General features: G+C 45.1%; 1 protein-coding gene across 2 annotated transcripts in view; it reads left to right on the plus strand.

Annotated features, from left to right (window-relative positions):
* The window catches only part of si:ch211-126j24.1 (phosphofurin acidic cluster sorting protein 1), an 862277-nt gene that overhangs the window by 316027 nt on the left and 529770 nt on the right, over window positions 1–16480 (plus strand). For both annotated transcript variants that reach the window (XM_068028323.1, XM_068028324.1), the window contains exons 7-8: window positions 11430–11510; window positions 13305–13364. In XM_068028323.1, the coding sequence (XP_067884424.1) occupies window positions 11430–11510; window positions 13305–13364 (141 nt within the window). The remainder of the gene's footprint in view (window positions 1–11429; window positions 11511–13304; window positions 13365–16480) is intronic.

Here is a 16480-nt window from a genome sequence, read left to right on the forward strand (position 1 = left end):
ATCATAAATATTCAGTGGATGAAAATATTCATGCTTTCTTCACAGGAGAATAATGGTGTGACCTTTATAACTGCGAGCACACGTTCCTCAGTACTGGGAATGGTAGCATAGTGGGAGTGTAACAGGACAGTAATACAGAGGCCTGGACTAATGACTCAAAGACATGAGTTCAGATCCCACCACAGCAGCTGGGGGCATTTAAAATCAGTTAATTAAGTTAATCTTGAGTAAAAAGCTTGTCTCAAATAGTAACCACAAAACTACCAATGATTGTCATGGAAACCCATCTGGTTCACTAATGCCCTTTATTTTATTTATTTGGAGATACAGCACTGAAGCAGGCCCTTCGGCCCATCGAGTCTGTGCCGACCATCAACCACCCTTTTATACTAATCCTATTACCCTCTCACATCCCCACCTTCCCTCAATTCCCCTACCTATACTAGGGGCAATTTATAATGGCCAATTTACCTATCAACCTGCAAGTCTTTGGCTGTGGGAGGAAACCAGAGCACCCGGCGAAAACCCACGCGGTCACAGGGAGAACTTGCAAACTTCGCACAGGCAGTACCCAGAATCGAACCTGGGTTGCTGGAGCTGTGAGGCTGCGGTGCTAACCACTGCGCTGCCTAGGGAAGGAAATCTGCCATTCTTACCCAGTCTGCCCTGTAAATGATTCCATAGCAATGTGGTTGACTCTTAACTGCCCTCGATGCTATGGAAAAGTAGAATAGCAATAAAACTAGTTGGACTATCCAGCATCGACCTAGGCACACCCTACCCAGCCACTACTGTCAATCCTCTTCACTAACATTTGGGGGCTTGTGCCAAAATTGGGAGAGCTGTCCCACAGACTAGTCAAGCAGCAGCCTGACATAGTCATACTCACCAAATCATACGTTACAGCCAATGTCCCAGACTCCTCCATCACCATTCTTGGGTATGTCTTGTTCCACTGTTTATAGTTGGGAGGCGGTGGCCCTCAGTATTGACTCTGGACATGGCATCAGGTCAAACATGGGCAGGAAAACCTCCTGCTGTTTACCACATACTGCCCTCCCTCAGCTGATAAATCAGTGCTCCTCCATGTTGAACAGCAGTGGGAAGAAGCATTGAGGGTGGCAAGGGCACAGAATGTAGTCTGTGTGCGGGACTTCAACATCCATCACCAAGAGTGGCTTGGTAGCACCCCGATGACTGAGCTGGCTAAATCCTGAAGGACATATAGAGACATATCTGCCAGACTGGGTCTGTGGCAGGTGGTGATAAAACCAACAATAGGGAAAACACTACTTGACCCTATCCTCACCAAAATCTACCTGTCACAGATGCACCTGCCCATGACAATATTGGTACAGTGACCACTGTGCAGTCCCGTCTTCACATTGAGGGCAGGCTCCATGCTAAATGGGATAGATTCAGAACAGATTTAAAAATTCGAAACCAGGCAGCTGTGAGGTGCTGTGGGCCTGCAGCATCAGCAGAATTGTATTCCACCACAATCTGTAACCTTATGATCTGACATATCCCTCACTATTATTACCAACAAGCAAGGGAATCAATCTTAGTTCAATGAGGAGCGTAGGATTGCATGCCAGATGCAGCACCAGGCATACCTAAAAATCAATTGCCAACCTGGTGAAGCTACAACACAGGGCTACATGCATGTTAAACTGCAGAAGCTATAGACAGAGCTAAGCAATCTGATAACCAATGGATCAGATCAAAGCTTTGCAATTCTGCCACATCCAGTTATGAATGATGGTGGACAATTCAACAACTAACCGGAGTAGGAGGCTCCAAAAATGTCCCCATCTTCAATCATGGGGGAGCCCAGCATGTCAGTGCAAAAGACAAGGCTGAAGACTTTACAACCAACTTCAGCCAGAAATGCCAAGTGGATGATCCATCTCGGCCTCCTCCTGAGGTCATAGATGCCAGTCTTCAGCAATTTGATTCACTCCTTGTGATATCACGAAATGGCTGAAGGCACTGGATACTGAAAAGGCTATGGGCCTTGACAACATCCCGACAGGTAGTACTGAAGACTTGTGCCCTAGCAAAGCTGTTCCAGTACAGCTACAACACTGGCATCTACCCGACAGGACCAATCCAATCTGATCAAATACCACCCCATCAGTCTACTCTCGATCATCAGCAAAGTGATGGAAGGTGTCGTCAACAGTGCTAACAAACAGCACTTTCTCAGCAACAACCTGCTCCATGTGATGCTCAGTTTGGGTTCTGCCAGGGCCACACAGCTCCAGACCTCATTACAGCCTTAGTGCAAGCATGGACAAAAGAGCTGAAATCCAGAGGTGAGGTGAGAGTGACTGCCCTTGACATTGAGGCAGCATTTGACCGAGTGTGGCATCAAGGAGCCCTAGCAAAACTGAAGTTCATGGGTATCGGGGAAAACTCTCCGCTGGTTGGAGGCATACCTGGCACAAAGATTGTTGGAGGTCAATCATCTGAGCTCCAGGACATCACTGCAGGAGTTCATCAGGGTAGTGTCCTAGGCCCAACCTTCTTCAACTGCTTCATCAGTGACCTTCCCTCCATCATAAGATCAGAAGTGGGAATGTTCATTAGTGATTTCACAGTGTTCAGCACCATTTACAACTCCTCAGATACTGAAGCAGTCCGTGTAGAAATGCAGCAAGACCTGGACAATATCCAGGCTTGAGCTGATAAGTAGCAAGTAACATTCGTGCTGCACAAATGCCAGGCAATGACCATCTCCAACAAGAGAGAATCTAACCATCTACCCTTGACATTCAATGGCATTACAATCGCTGAATCCCCCACTATCAACATTACAGGGGTTACCATTGACCAGAAACTGAACTGCAGTAGCCATATAAATACCGTGGCTACTAGAGTAGGTCAGAGGCTAGGAATCCTGCGGCGAGTAACTCACCTCCTGACTCCCCAAAGCCTCTGCACCATCTACAAGGCACAAGTCAGGAGTGTGATGGAATACTGTCTTGCCTGGATGGGTGCAGCTCCAACAACACTCAAGAGGCTTGACACCATCCAGGACAAAGCAGCCTGCTGGATGGGCATCCCGTCCACAACCTTAAACATTTACTCCCTCCACCACCAATGCACAGTGGCAGCAGTGTGTACCATCTACAAGATGCACTGCAGCAACGCACCAAGGCTCCTTTGACAGCACCTTCCAGATGTGTGACGAGAACAAGGTCCAGGCCAATGTGGGCTGCCCGCATTGCCAACTAGAAATCCCAGTCACTTAATCATGTTGAGAGATTTATGGCATAGAAGGAGGGCTTTCAGCCCTTCAAGTCCATGCCATCTGTCCGCCGAGCAATCCGGAAAGCTCCACTCCCTTGCTCGATCCCTGTAGCCCTGCAAATTTAATTCTTTCAACTGCACATCTAATTTCCTTTTGAAATGATTGATTGTCTCTGCTGCCACCATCCTCATGGACAGTGAGTTCCAGGTCATTACCACTCACTGTGTAAAAAAGTTCTTCCTCATATCCCTTCTGCATCTCTTGCCCAAAACCTTCAATCTGTCACCTAGACCTTGTACCATCAGTTAATGGCAACAGTTTTTCCTTGTCTAACTTATCTAAGCCTGTCATAACCTTGTACATCTCTATCAAATCTCCCCTCAATCTTTGCTCCAGGGAGAGCAACCCCAGCTTTTCCAACCTAACATTGTAACTAAAACTCCCTCATCCCTGGAACCATTCTGGTAAATCTCCTCTGCACCCTCTCAATGACCCTCACATCCTTCCTGAAGTGTGGTGACCAGAACTGGATGCAGTACTCGAGATGGGGCCTAACCAGAGTTTTGTAAAGGTTCAGCATAACTTCCTTGCTTTTGTACTCAGTGCCTCTATTTATGAAGTCCAAGATCCCATATGCTTTGCTGACCACTCGCTCAATATGTCCTGCCACCTTCAAAGATTGATGCTTAGACCCCCCCAGGTCCCTCTATCCTGCACACTCTTTAGAACTGTGTCATTAAGTCTATATTTTCTCACCCTATTCCTTCTGCCAAAGTGCATCACCTCACATTTGTCTGTATTAAATTCCATCTGCCACCTGTCTGCGCATTCTTCTAGCCTATCTGTGAACTGTTGCAGGCAGCTTGCATCATCCTCACTGTTTGCCACTCCTGCAAGTTTGGTATCTCGGCAAATTTTGAAATTTTACCATGTATTCAAAGATCCAAGTCATTTATATATATATATATATATATATATATATATATAAATATCAAAAAAAAAGTGGTCCTAGCACTGACACTTGGGGAACACCACTGTCTAACATCCTCCAGTCTGAAAAACAACCATTTTCCACGACTCACTGTTTTCTGTCCTTAAGCCAATTTTTTATCCAACTGAACACTGACCCTCCTATTCCATGAGCCTCAATTTTGTGAACCAGCCTTTTATGTGGTGCTTTATCTAATGCTTTCTTAAAACTCAGAGATAACATCCACTGCATTCCCTTCATCTACTTTCTTGTTACTTCAACAAAAAAATTAAATTTGGTTAGTCAAGCATGATCTGCCTTTTACAAATCTGTGCTGGCTCTCGTTAATTAACTCAAATCTCTCCAAGTGTCTTTTGATTTTTTCCCCTGATTATTGTTTCTAAAACCTTACCCACCACTGATGTTAAATTAACTGGCCTGTAGTTACTAGGACTGTCCTTACACCCTTTCTTGAATAAGGGTGTCACATCTCCAATCCTCTAGCACCTCCCCCATATCCAGGGTAGATTGAAAGATTATAACAAGCCCTTCCACTATCTCCATCCGCACTTCCTTTAGCAACCCAACGGGGAGGCGGTGGCGTAGTGGTATTGTCACTGGACTAGTAACCCAGAGACCCAGGATATTGCTCTGGGGACATGGGTTCAAATCCCACCACAGCAGAAAGTGGAATTTGAATTCAATTAATAAATCTGGAATTAAAAAGCTAGTCTAATGATGGCCATGAAACCATTGTCGATTGTTGTAAAAACCCATCTGGTTCACTAATGTCCTTTAGGGAAGGAAATCTGCTGTCCTTACCTGGTCTGGCCTACATGTGACTCCAAATCCACAGCAATGTGGTTGACTCTTACATGCCCTCTGAAATGGCCCAGCAAGCCACTCAGTTCAAGGGCAATTAGGGTTGGGCAATAAATGCTGTCCTGGCCAGCGATGCCCACATCCCATGAATGAATAAAAAAAACCTGGGATACAAGCCATCTGGACCAGGTGACTTAGCTACCACAAGCATAGTCAGCCTTTCCAGTACCTCCTCCCTCTCAATTTTTGCCCTATCCATTGCCTCTACTCTCTCTGCTTCTACTGATATTTTGTCAGATTCCTCTTCCGTAGTAAACACTGATGCAAAGTACTCATTAAATATTCTAACCTTGCCCTGTGCCTCTAAGCATTTATTATGCTCTTGGTCCCCAATAGTGCACGCTCCATCTCTTACTACCCGCTTACTATTTGCATGCCAGTAGATGATTTTTGGGGTTCCCTTTTATGTTAACTACCATTCTATTCTCATATTCTCTCTTTCAGTCTTATTTTCCTCTTCTCCCTCTCAATTATTGTATTTGGTTCTCACTTGTAGAATTCACCTAATATGCATCATACACCCTCTTTTTTTTCTTTCATCAAAATCTCTATCTCCTTAATCATCCAAGGAGACCTGTTCTTGGTTCCCTTACCTTTCACTCTTCACAGAATCACAGAATAATACAATGCAGAAGAGGCTCTTCGGCCCATCGAATCTGCACCGATGCATTAAAGACACCTGACCTGTCTACCTAATCCCATTTGCCAGCATTTGGCCCATAGCCTTGAATGTTATGACGTGCCAAGTGCTCATGCAGGTACTTTTTAAAGGATGTGAGGCAACTTGCCTCTACCACCCTCCCAGGCAGCGCATTCTAGACAGTCACCACCCTCTGGGTAAAAATGTTCTTCCTCAAATCCCCTTTAAACCTCCTGCCCCTCACCTTAAACTTGTGTCCCCTCGTAACTGACCCTTCAACTAAGGGGAACAGCTGCTCCCTATCCACCCTGTCCATGCCTCTCATAATCTTGTACACCTCGATCAGGTCACCCCTCAGTCGTCTCTGCTCCAGCGAAAACAACCCAAGCCTATCCAACCTCTCTTCATAGCTTAAATGTTCCATCCCAGGCACCATCCTGGTGAATCGCTTCTGCACCCCCTCCAATGCAATCACATCCTTCTTATAATGTGGCGACGAGAATTGCACACAGTACTCCAGCTGTGGCCTTGCCAAAGTTCTATACAACTCCAACATGACCTCAGTTCCGAAGAAGGGTCACTGACCCAAAACATTAACTATGCTTCTCTTTCCACAGATGCTGCCAGACCTGCTGAGTGGTTCCAGCATTTCTTGTTTTTATTTCAGATTTCCAGCATCCGCAGTATTTTTCTTTTATTCCAACATGACCTCCCTGCTTTTGTAATCTATGCCTCGATTGAGATAGGCAAGTGTCCCATATGCCTTTTTCACCACCCTATTAACCTGACCTTCTGCCTTCAGAGTTCTATGGACAAACACGCCAAGGTCCCTTTGTTCCTCGGAACTTCCCAGTGTCAGGCCATTCATTGAATACTTCTGTGTCACATTACTCCTTCCAAAGTGTATCACCTCTCACTTTTCAGGGTTAAATTCCATCTGCCACTTTTCTGCCTATTTGACCATTCCATCTATATCTTCCTGTAACCCAAGTCACTCAACCTCACTGTTAACCACTCGGTCAATCTTTTCGTCATCTGCGAATTTACTGATCCTACCCCCCACATAGTCATCTATGTCGTTTATATAAATGATAAACAATCCACCTTATCAAGTTACCCTGTATTCCATGTGCATTTGCTTTCTTGATAAATCTCCCATGGGTGGAACCTTGTCAAAGGTTTTGCTGAAATCCATGTAAACTACATCAACTGCACTACCCTCATCTACACACCTGGTCACATGCTCAATAAATTCAATCAAATTTGTTAGGCATGACCTCCCTCTGACAGAGCCATGCTGACTATTCCTAATCAAATTTTGCCTCTCCAAGTGGAGATAGATTCTCTTCTTCAGAATTTTCTCCAGTAGTTTCCCTACCACTGACGTGAGACTCACTGGTCTATAGTTCTCCGGCTTATCTCTACAACCTTTCTTAAATAGTGGGACCACATTAGCTGTTTTCCAGTCCTCTGGCACCTCTCCTGTGGCCAGAGAGGAATTAAAAACTCCGCCCTCACCTCCCCCAGCATCATGGGACACAAATCGTCCGGACCTGGAGATTTGTCTACTTTTCAGCCTGCCAAAACCTCCAATACCTTGTCACTCCCGATGACAATTTGCTCAAGAACCTCACAGTCTCTCTCTCGGAGTTCCATATCTACATCCTCATTCTCTTGGGTGAAGACAGATGTGAAGTATTCATTCAACACTTCAACCAATGTCCTCTGGCTCCACCCACAGATTTCCCCCTTGGTCCCTAATGGGTCCTACTCTTTCCCTGGTTATCCTCTTCCCATTGATATACTTATAGAATATCTTGGGATTTTCCCTACTTTTACCAGCCAGAGCTTTCTCATATCCCCTCTTTGCTCTCCTAATTGCTTTCTTAAGCTCGATCCTACACTTTCTGTACTCCACTAATGCTTCCATTGATTTGCTCTCCTTGTATTTGCTAAAAGCCTCTCTTTTCCTTCTCATCGTACCCTGAATGTTTCTGGTCATCCATGGTTCTCTGGGCTTGTTGCTCCTACCTGTTACCCTATATGGAACATGTTGGGCCTGTATCCTCCCCATTTCCTTTTTGAATGCCCCCCACTGCTCTTCAGTAGATTTCCCGACAAGTAACTCTTTCCAGTCTACCTTGGCCAGATCCTGCCTTATTTAACTAAAATTCGCTCTCCCCCACTCCAAAACCATTTCTTGCAACTTGTCTATTTCTCTCTCCATAACAAGCTTAAATTGTACCATGTTGTGGTCACTATCACCAAAATGCGCCCCCACCAACACATCCGGCTTCATTCCGCAGAATTAGGTCCAGCACTGCACCCTCCCTCGTTGGATCCTCTACATATTGAGCTAAAAGGTTCTCCTGTATACATTTTAAGAACTCCACTCCATCTAAGCCCTTAACACGATGACGATCCCAATTAATGTTGGGAAAGTTGAAATCACCTAATATAATTACCCTATTATTATTTTTACACACCTCTGCAAATTGCGCACATATTTGCTCCTCAATTTCCCGCTGACTATCTGGGGGTCTATAATACACACCTAGCAATGTGGCTGTCCCTTTTTTATTCCTAAACTCTACCCATAAAGCTTCATTTGATGCCCCCTCCAAGATATCATCTCCTTATTGCAGTAACTCACTCCTTAACTAATATTGCAATGCCCCCTCCTCTGTCTCACATGAAGATTCTATATCCTGGGATATTGAGCTGCCAATCCTGCCCCTTCCCTCAACCATGTCTCCGTGATGGCTACTATATAACAATTCCACATGTCAATCCTTGCCTTTAACTCATCCGTTTTACCTGTAATACTCCTGGCATTAAAGTAGAGGCCATCCATCCTGGTCTTACTCCCTTGAAACTTACTTCCACTGTATTCCCTCTGATTTGTTTGCTTTCCTGTGTTTAGCTGTGTCCCTATTCTGCTCGGAGTCTGTGTCCCCTCCTCCCGCCAAATTAGTTTAAACTCCTCCCAACAGCACTAGCAAACCTACCAGCAAGGATGTTAGTCCCTCTCTGGTTCAGATGTAGACCGTCCCTCTTGTCCAGGTCCCACCTTCCCCAGAAAGGGTCCCAGTGGTCCAGGAATCTAAAACCCTCCCTCCTGCACCAACTCTTAAGCCCAGCATTCATCTGTGCTATTCTCCTATTTCTATACTCACTAGCACGTGGCACTGGGAGTAATCCAGAGATTACAACCCAAGAGGTCCTGCTTTTCAGTCTGCTGCCTAACTACCTGAATTCTTGATGCAAGACCTCATCCCTCTTTCTGCCTATGTCATTGGTACCAACATGTACCATGACCTCTGCCTTGTCACCCTCCCCCTTCAGGATGCCCTGCAGCCGTTCAGTGACATCCCGGACCCTGGCACCAGGGAGGCAACACACCATCCTGGAGTCACGTTGACGGCCACAGAAGCGCCTATCTGTTCCCCTGACTATAGAATCCCCTATTACTATTGCTCTTCCTCTCTTTCCCCCTTCCTGTGCAGACAGGCTGCTTGTGGTGCCAGAAGCATGGCTCTGTCCGCACTCCCTGGAGGAACCAGCCTCAATAGCCTCCAAAATGGAATACCGATTTGCAAGCGGGACCCCAGGGGACTCCTGAACTCCCTGCCTGATACTTTTGGACTGCCTGGTGGTCACCCATTCCCTTCCTTCCTCAAGTCCCTTCAGCTGCGGTGTGACCACCTCTCTATACGTGCTATCGACGATGCTCTCAGACTCGTGGATGCTCCACTGTGTTTGCAGCAGCCATTCCAGATCTGAAACCTGAGCTTCCATGAGCTGCAGCTGGACACACTTCCTGCACACATGCTGGTCCCGGGGACTGGAAATGTTCCCAGATTCCCACATGCAGCAAGAGGAGCAAACCACAGCTTTAAGCTCTCCTGCCATGACTAAACCCTTTAAATTTAAAACTTTAGAAGACCATTATAGTAAAAAATAAATCAACTAAGTCTTGCTAAAACAATGACTTACAATTCAAACCAGCTTGAAAAATACCCACCAGAACTTACTCGCCAGTCAGCTGTGCTCAGTGGAAACTCTCGGCTCCCCTCACGCTCTTTGAGGACAGGTAGGAAATGAAAGGAGCTCCTCGCTCCCTCCTCACCGAACTCCCTCAGTCACAAAACCCCCACTTTCGCACTCTAATGCTATCCAAGTCAGCACTCTAGTGCAAACAAAGTCAGCACTGTAAGATGGCCCACTTTTATACTGACTGACTCTAGCCCCTGAAAACTGGTTTAAGCCAATTCGCTAATTAACAAGGTACAGCTGCAAGCAGAGCCTGAGTGAACTCTGTTTAAAGCTGGTCTAAAACTCACCTTTTCCAACCCAAACAGCAACTGTTAAGTTAATTTGCTAAATAAAAGAAAGACTAGACTTTAGATAAAACTAACCCTTAATTATCCTCTGTCACAAAACTCCCACTTTAGCACTCTAATGCTACCCAAGTCAGCAGTCTTGTTGGAATATTCCTAGCCTGTACCTGAAGCATCTCTTCCTTAAAGATCACTCATTGTTCCATTACAGTATATATCTAATTAACCTAAATTGACTACCCGTCGCTTGCTGGCGGGCAGTCGATCTGACCCTGAGCTAACCTCTTTCAAAATGACTTGGGGTCAGGAACCGGAGCCAAATCATGGGCCTGCCTGCCTCTCATGCGGACCCAACCTCTTTTAAAAATCCAGCCTCTAGAATACAAAAGCAAGGACGGTATGCTAAACCTTTATAAAACACAGCTTAGGTCCAATTGTGGACACCACACTTGAGGAAGAATGACAAGGCGTTGGAGAGGGTGCAGAAGAAATTTACTAGAATGGTACCGGGGTGAGGGTCTTCAGTGATATGGGGACTGGAAAAGCTGGGTTGTTCTACTTAGAGCAAAGAACTTTAAGGGGAGATCTGACAGAGGTGTTCAGAATCAAGAAGGGTTTTGATAGAGTTAATAAAGAGAATCTCTTACCAGTGGCAAGAGGGTCAGTAACCAGAGGACACAGATTCATGGAAATTGGCAAAACAACTGGAAGTGACATGGGGAAACTATTTTTTTACACAGCTAATTGTTGTGATCTGGAATGCACTGGCTGTAAGGGCAGTGGAAGCTAATTCAGTAGTAACTTTTAAACGGGAATTGGATAAATACTCGAAGGAGGATTATTTGCATGGCGGTAGTGGGACTAATAAGATCATTCTTTCAGTGAGCTGGCACAGGCATGATGGGACAAATGGCCTCTTTCTGTATCATTCTAATACCCGAGAACTATCATGCCCTCGATACCTGGGAGCCCTTCACCTGGATAATTATATATGTAAGTAAAAACCCATGTTGCTTTTGGAACTGGGCAGTTATTTTGTGGAGAAGTTAAGGAGAAACTTCTTTACTCAGAGAGTGATGAGAATGTGGAACTCGCTATAACAAGGAGTAGTTGAGAGAATAGCATAGATGCATTTAAGGGGAAGTTGATTAAGCACGTGAGGGAGAAGGGAAATAGAGGATTGTGCTGATAGAGTTGGATGAGGAAGAATGGGAGGAGGCTCAAATGGAGCATAAAATGCTAGCATAGACTGGTTGGGCCGAATGGCCTGTTCCTTTGTTGCAGACTAAATGTAATTCTGTGTAAGAATGGCTTTGATTTTTAACTTGTTGCTGTGTCTAGGATTTATATGATGAAGATGATGAATTGAGAAAACTGAAGAAGAGCCGGCGAAAAATGGTCAGGACGACCTCAATGACGCGGGTAATGGTAGTTAAAGGCAGGCTCCTACTCCTGCTTATTGTAAATCAGTTAAAGCAAAGTGTGCCAAGCTGGGGTTCCATTGTATCACTGGGACTGGGCAGCTCTGGCTTTGGCTGGGGTACTTTATGTTTTCACCTATGTCTCTATCGAGTTATTTATTTGGGCTGGGCCTTTCATTGATCAGAAACACTAGCACACACCATTCATCTTGAAGCAGCCATATTGTGGTAAATGACATTACCTAAAGGGGACGGTAGCTCTAGTGGGGAGCATTCCCCTCCATTACACTGCAATAAAGAAACATAGATTTAAAAAATTGCTCAGTTTTCAGAAGAAAAAACAGGAATAGATCTTCTCCACAAGCAATGTCAGTGGTGTGAAGTGGAGCATCCCCTTGTGTCCTGGAGTGGCACCATTGGATCCATCGGGGTGGGAGTGGTGGGTATGGATTCAAGAGCCAGTCTGACAGTCAAACCAGTGCAGTCTGGCCCCAGAAACCCAGGGCTCCATCTCTTATTCATGGAGGTGATGTATTAAATGCAGAAATGCCCCAATAACTAACCACACGTAGTGGCCACTGGGGAAGGGAAGGGAAGAGGAAGGCCCTTCGGCAGCACAGAAAAGTGACGTCAGGTTTTGATTGTAGGTAAGATTTTCAAGTATGAATCTTTTAATGACTGACTAAACATCTCGAACACACACAACCCCCAGTCGGTGGGCTTATAATGAATATTAGTGTACAGTCTATCCCAGAGATGAAGACAGAGAAGTTGAGAAAGGGAAGGGAAGTGTCAGAGATGGACCATGTGAAGATGAGAGAAGGGTGGTAATTGGATGTAAAGTTGGTGAAGTTTTCCAGTTTGAAACCACAGCAGGAAACCGTCATCAATGTACTGGAAAAAAGAGTTTGGGGAGGGGGCTGAGTATGTTTATTTTATTCTCATATAACACCTTCAGTACTGAGCCAGCCTTCAAAGATCAGTCATGTCCCTCACAACAATCTTTGCTCTAGCCATAGTCCCAAAGGGCCATAGTCGTCTCTCCTCATTACAGAGAGAGACATTTGGTGATATATATAGCTTGAGGGTCACCACTGCTCAAGAGTGGGGCAAGGCGAGGAGGCAGGCCTCCATGCACTACCACAGCTGGTATGTGGATTTCACGCTAGCCAACTGAGCTAACCGACCCCCTACTTTACATTTTACCTGGGAGGATCCCAGTCCATGGCTCTAGATTCTCAATATTGGAGACGAATTTCCCACTGTTCTGCTCAGACATGGCAAATGCATATGCGAGATTTGCCTGAAGCATCGAGAGCAGGCATAACCAGTACAGGAGATCAGGCATTTGGCTTCAAAGGTATGGGGGAACAGGGAAATGTCATCTCTATTATACCAGTCTGAGGCTCTTGGTTTATACTGTCTGGGGCAGAAGCATTTTTTCTATTTGGGAGACCTCCGGTCTTGTGCTCTTCCTGACCCACTTTATTTTAACCAAGAGGACTGGCGTGGATCTGCTTTTGAACATCCATTGATCCTGCTCACACTGGCCTAGAGAAGGGGCGTGGGTGTGGCCCAGGTGTCATTCTGCCTCCATTCGTCCCTTCTGCAGTGTCCCTGCAGTGGAGAGGCATGGCAGAAATCGGAAGTGGGAGATTGTCCTACATCCTGTCACTCTGTGGTGTCACTCCTTGCTGCTCGAACCCAGTGTCTGCAGCTAGCTGTATCCTACTTGCAATGATGTGCTATCACAGCCTCAGTTCACACCTTTTCCTTTTCTCTTCTCCCCACTTAGCAACCAAACTTTAAACAGAAATTCGTTGCCTTGCTGAAGAGATTCAAAGTGACAGATGAGGTATGTATTGTTGGATAACTGTTGGTCAACCTCCTTCCACCTACAGTTCACAACGACATGCTTTGGGTAAGCACAAAATGCTTGATGGTGGAGTGTACAGAACATTCATACAGCATAGGTGATTAAATCAGTAGGGGTTTCTCCCCCTTTCAAGTTCTGCAACTAACTCTGGAAAACCATCCTGCTTTATACACCTCCATTTTCCATTTAAAAGGTACATTTCACAGATAAGACCTCATGATTTACCTGTTCTCAAATCCTTTAACAAACACTTCTACTGACGGTTTATTTACCTAAATAGCCATTCTATACCATGTTTAATTGATCCTTCTGCCTATGTTTATCAAACTAATCACTAAAGTTCTGCATTAATCACTCATGGTTGATGTTTCTCAGTAACTTATTTCCTTGTGTAGGCATTCCCTTGTGGATAATACTCAGACATTTGGAGCAGAACATAATCCATCCTTCCCTATCATCAGTACTCTGCTTTTGTCCTTTTTATCTAAGAAAGCCTGTTGCTCTATGGTTTGATTGTTAACCCTTAACGCTGCACAATGTATATGGATTCAGCTTTTCTGCATCTTGATTTTTGTTTTTGATTAAAAATAGTACGTTTATTCCGGTTTTGCCAGGAGTGGTTTCTGGAAATGACAGATGTACTTGATTTTATTCCAGTTTATGGTAATATTGAAAAGTTCAGTGCTCATTTCTGGGTTGCACAAATAACTTGAGCTCCTGACAACGTCCCAGACAGCTCTTGAAATATGCCCTTGGCTTCTGCCGAGACACCTGAAACTAGTGTGCAGAGATTTCCAATCCCGATTCCTGTTACTGCTTTGAAAGGTAAGGAGCTGTACAGGTTTGGGTGCCCATTATAGAAAGGAGCCCTAGGGAGTGTTCAGTGTAGACTCTGCAGGATGGGAAACTATAGTCTCGCGGAGGGACTTGAGAAACTGGGACTATTCCCACTGGAACAGAGACAGGTAAGGCAGATTTAATAGTGGGTTCATAAAATTATGAAGGGGTTTGCACATCCTTGATTTTAATCGTTCCAACATTGGTAACCATGTTTTCTCCTGTCTTGGCCCTAAGCTGTGGAATCCCTCCCCAAACCTACCTCTCTCTCCTCTTTCAAGATACTTTTTAAAACCTACTGCTTTTACCAAGCTTTTGGTCAGCTTTCCTGATTTCTCCTTTTGTGACTTGGTGTCAAAGAAAATGTCAAAAATGTTTTAGTTGAGATTACTCTTGTTAAGCACCTTGGGAAATTTTACTACGTATATTGCACTATATAAATGTAAGTTGTTGTTGGAGAGTCAGCTTAGGTATCAACAATTTAAAATTGTTACTAACAGAGTGAGGGGAAAAGTTAGAAGAAGTTTCTTCACACGGAGGGATGTTGGAGCATGGAATGATTTACCACAGCCAGAGGTTGAGACAGAATATTGGAAGCTCTATAGGCACTAAGGGGAGACGGTGGCGCACTGTGATTGGATTACTCCAGCAAAGAGCTGGCACAGACATACTGGGCTGTCTGGCCTCTTTCTGCTGGAAAATTCTATGGTTGTCAGTGATGCCAGGTTTCAGGAATTTATGTTCTGGGGGAAAGTTAAGGAATAAAGTTTGTTTCCTTTGGAAAAGAGGTCATTTTGAGGTGTCCTAATAGAAGTTTTTAAAATTATGGAGGGCACTGATAAAGCTATTTGCTCTGCTAGCTCTCTTTGGCTGTTTGTGAGTCCCAGCAGTGTGATTTTCCCTTTATTTGTTCCTCAGTTCAATCTATATGCTTCATTTGATGATCCTTCTAGCATATCCCTCCTCACAGCTGTGATTGTTCCTTTAACCAATATTGTGACCCTCCTTCTTTATACCCATCTCTATCCTGTCTGAAAACTTTGCTGCCATTCCTGTCCTCTTTAAGCCCTGTTTCAATAATAGCTATGATATCATACTGCCAAGTGTCTATCTGTCCCCTCAGCTCATCTGTCTTAGTCACTGGACTCCTTGTATTGAAGTATATATCGTTAATCACTGAACAACTTCTTTGTTGTCTATTTTCTAGCCTTTGTTTTCTCCGTCTTCCATACTTGCTTACTAATTTACTGCCTTCCATTTCCAGGGAGTTTGCAAGCTCTCCCTGTGACTGCGTGGGTTTCCGTCGGGTGCTCTGGTTTCCTCCCACAGCCAAAGACTTACAGGTTGACAGGTAAATTGGCCATTGTAAATTGCCCCTAGTGTAGGTAGGTGGTAGGAGAATTGTGGGGATGTGATAGGGAATATAGGATTCATGTAGCATTAGTATAAATGGCTGGTTGATGGTTGGCACAGACTTGGTGGGCCGAAGGGCCTGTTTCAGTGCTGTATCTCTCTATGACTCTAGGTACACCTACAGGAAGGAAGTTCCAGGATTTTGACCCAGCGACAGTGAAGGAACAATGCTATAGTTCCAAGTCAGGATGGTGTGTGGCTTGGCGGGGAACTTGCAGATGGTGGTATTCCCATGCATCTGCTGCTTTTCTCCTTCTAGTTGGTAGAGGTCGCAGGTTTGGAAGGTGCTGTCTAAGGAGCCTTGGTGCATTGCTGCAGTGCATCTTGTAGATGGTACACACTGCTGCCACTGTGCGTCGATGGTGGAGGGAGTGAATGTTTGTGGATAGGATGCCAATCAAGCGGGCTGCTTTGTCCTGGATGGTGTTGAGCTTCTTGAGTGTTGTTGGAGCTGCACCCATCCAGGCAAGAGAGTATTCCATCACACTCCTGACTTGTGCCTTGTAGATGGTGCACAGGCTTTGGGGAGTCAGGAGGTGAGTTACTCGCCGCAGGATTCCTAGCCTCTGACCTACTCTAGTAGCCACGGTATTTATATGGCTACTGCAGTTCAGTTTCTGGTCAATGGTAACCCCTGTAATGTTGATAGTGGGGGATTCAGCGATTGTAATGCCATTGAATGTCAAGGGGAGATGATTAGATTCTCTCTTGTTGGAGATGGTCATTGCCTGGCACTTGTGCAGCACGAATGTTACTTGCTACTTATCAGCTCAAGCCTGGATATTGTCCAGGTCTTGCATTTCTACACGGACGGCTTCAGTATCTGAGGAGTTGCGAATGGGGCT

Source organism: Heterodontus francisci, chromosome 3 (assembly GCF_036365525.1).
Source record: "Heterodontus francisci isolate sHetFra1 chromosome 3, sHetFra1.hap1, whole genome shotgun sequence".
NCBI classification, from domain to species: domain Eukaryota; kingdom Metazoa; phylum Chordata; class Chondrichthyes; order Heterodontiformes; family Heterodontidae; genus Heterodontus; species Heterodontus francisci.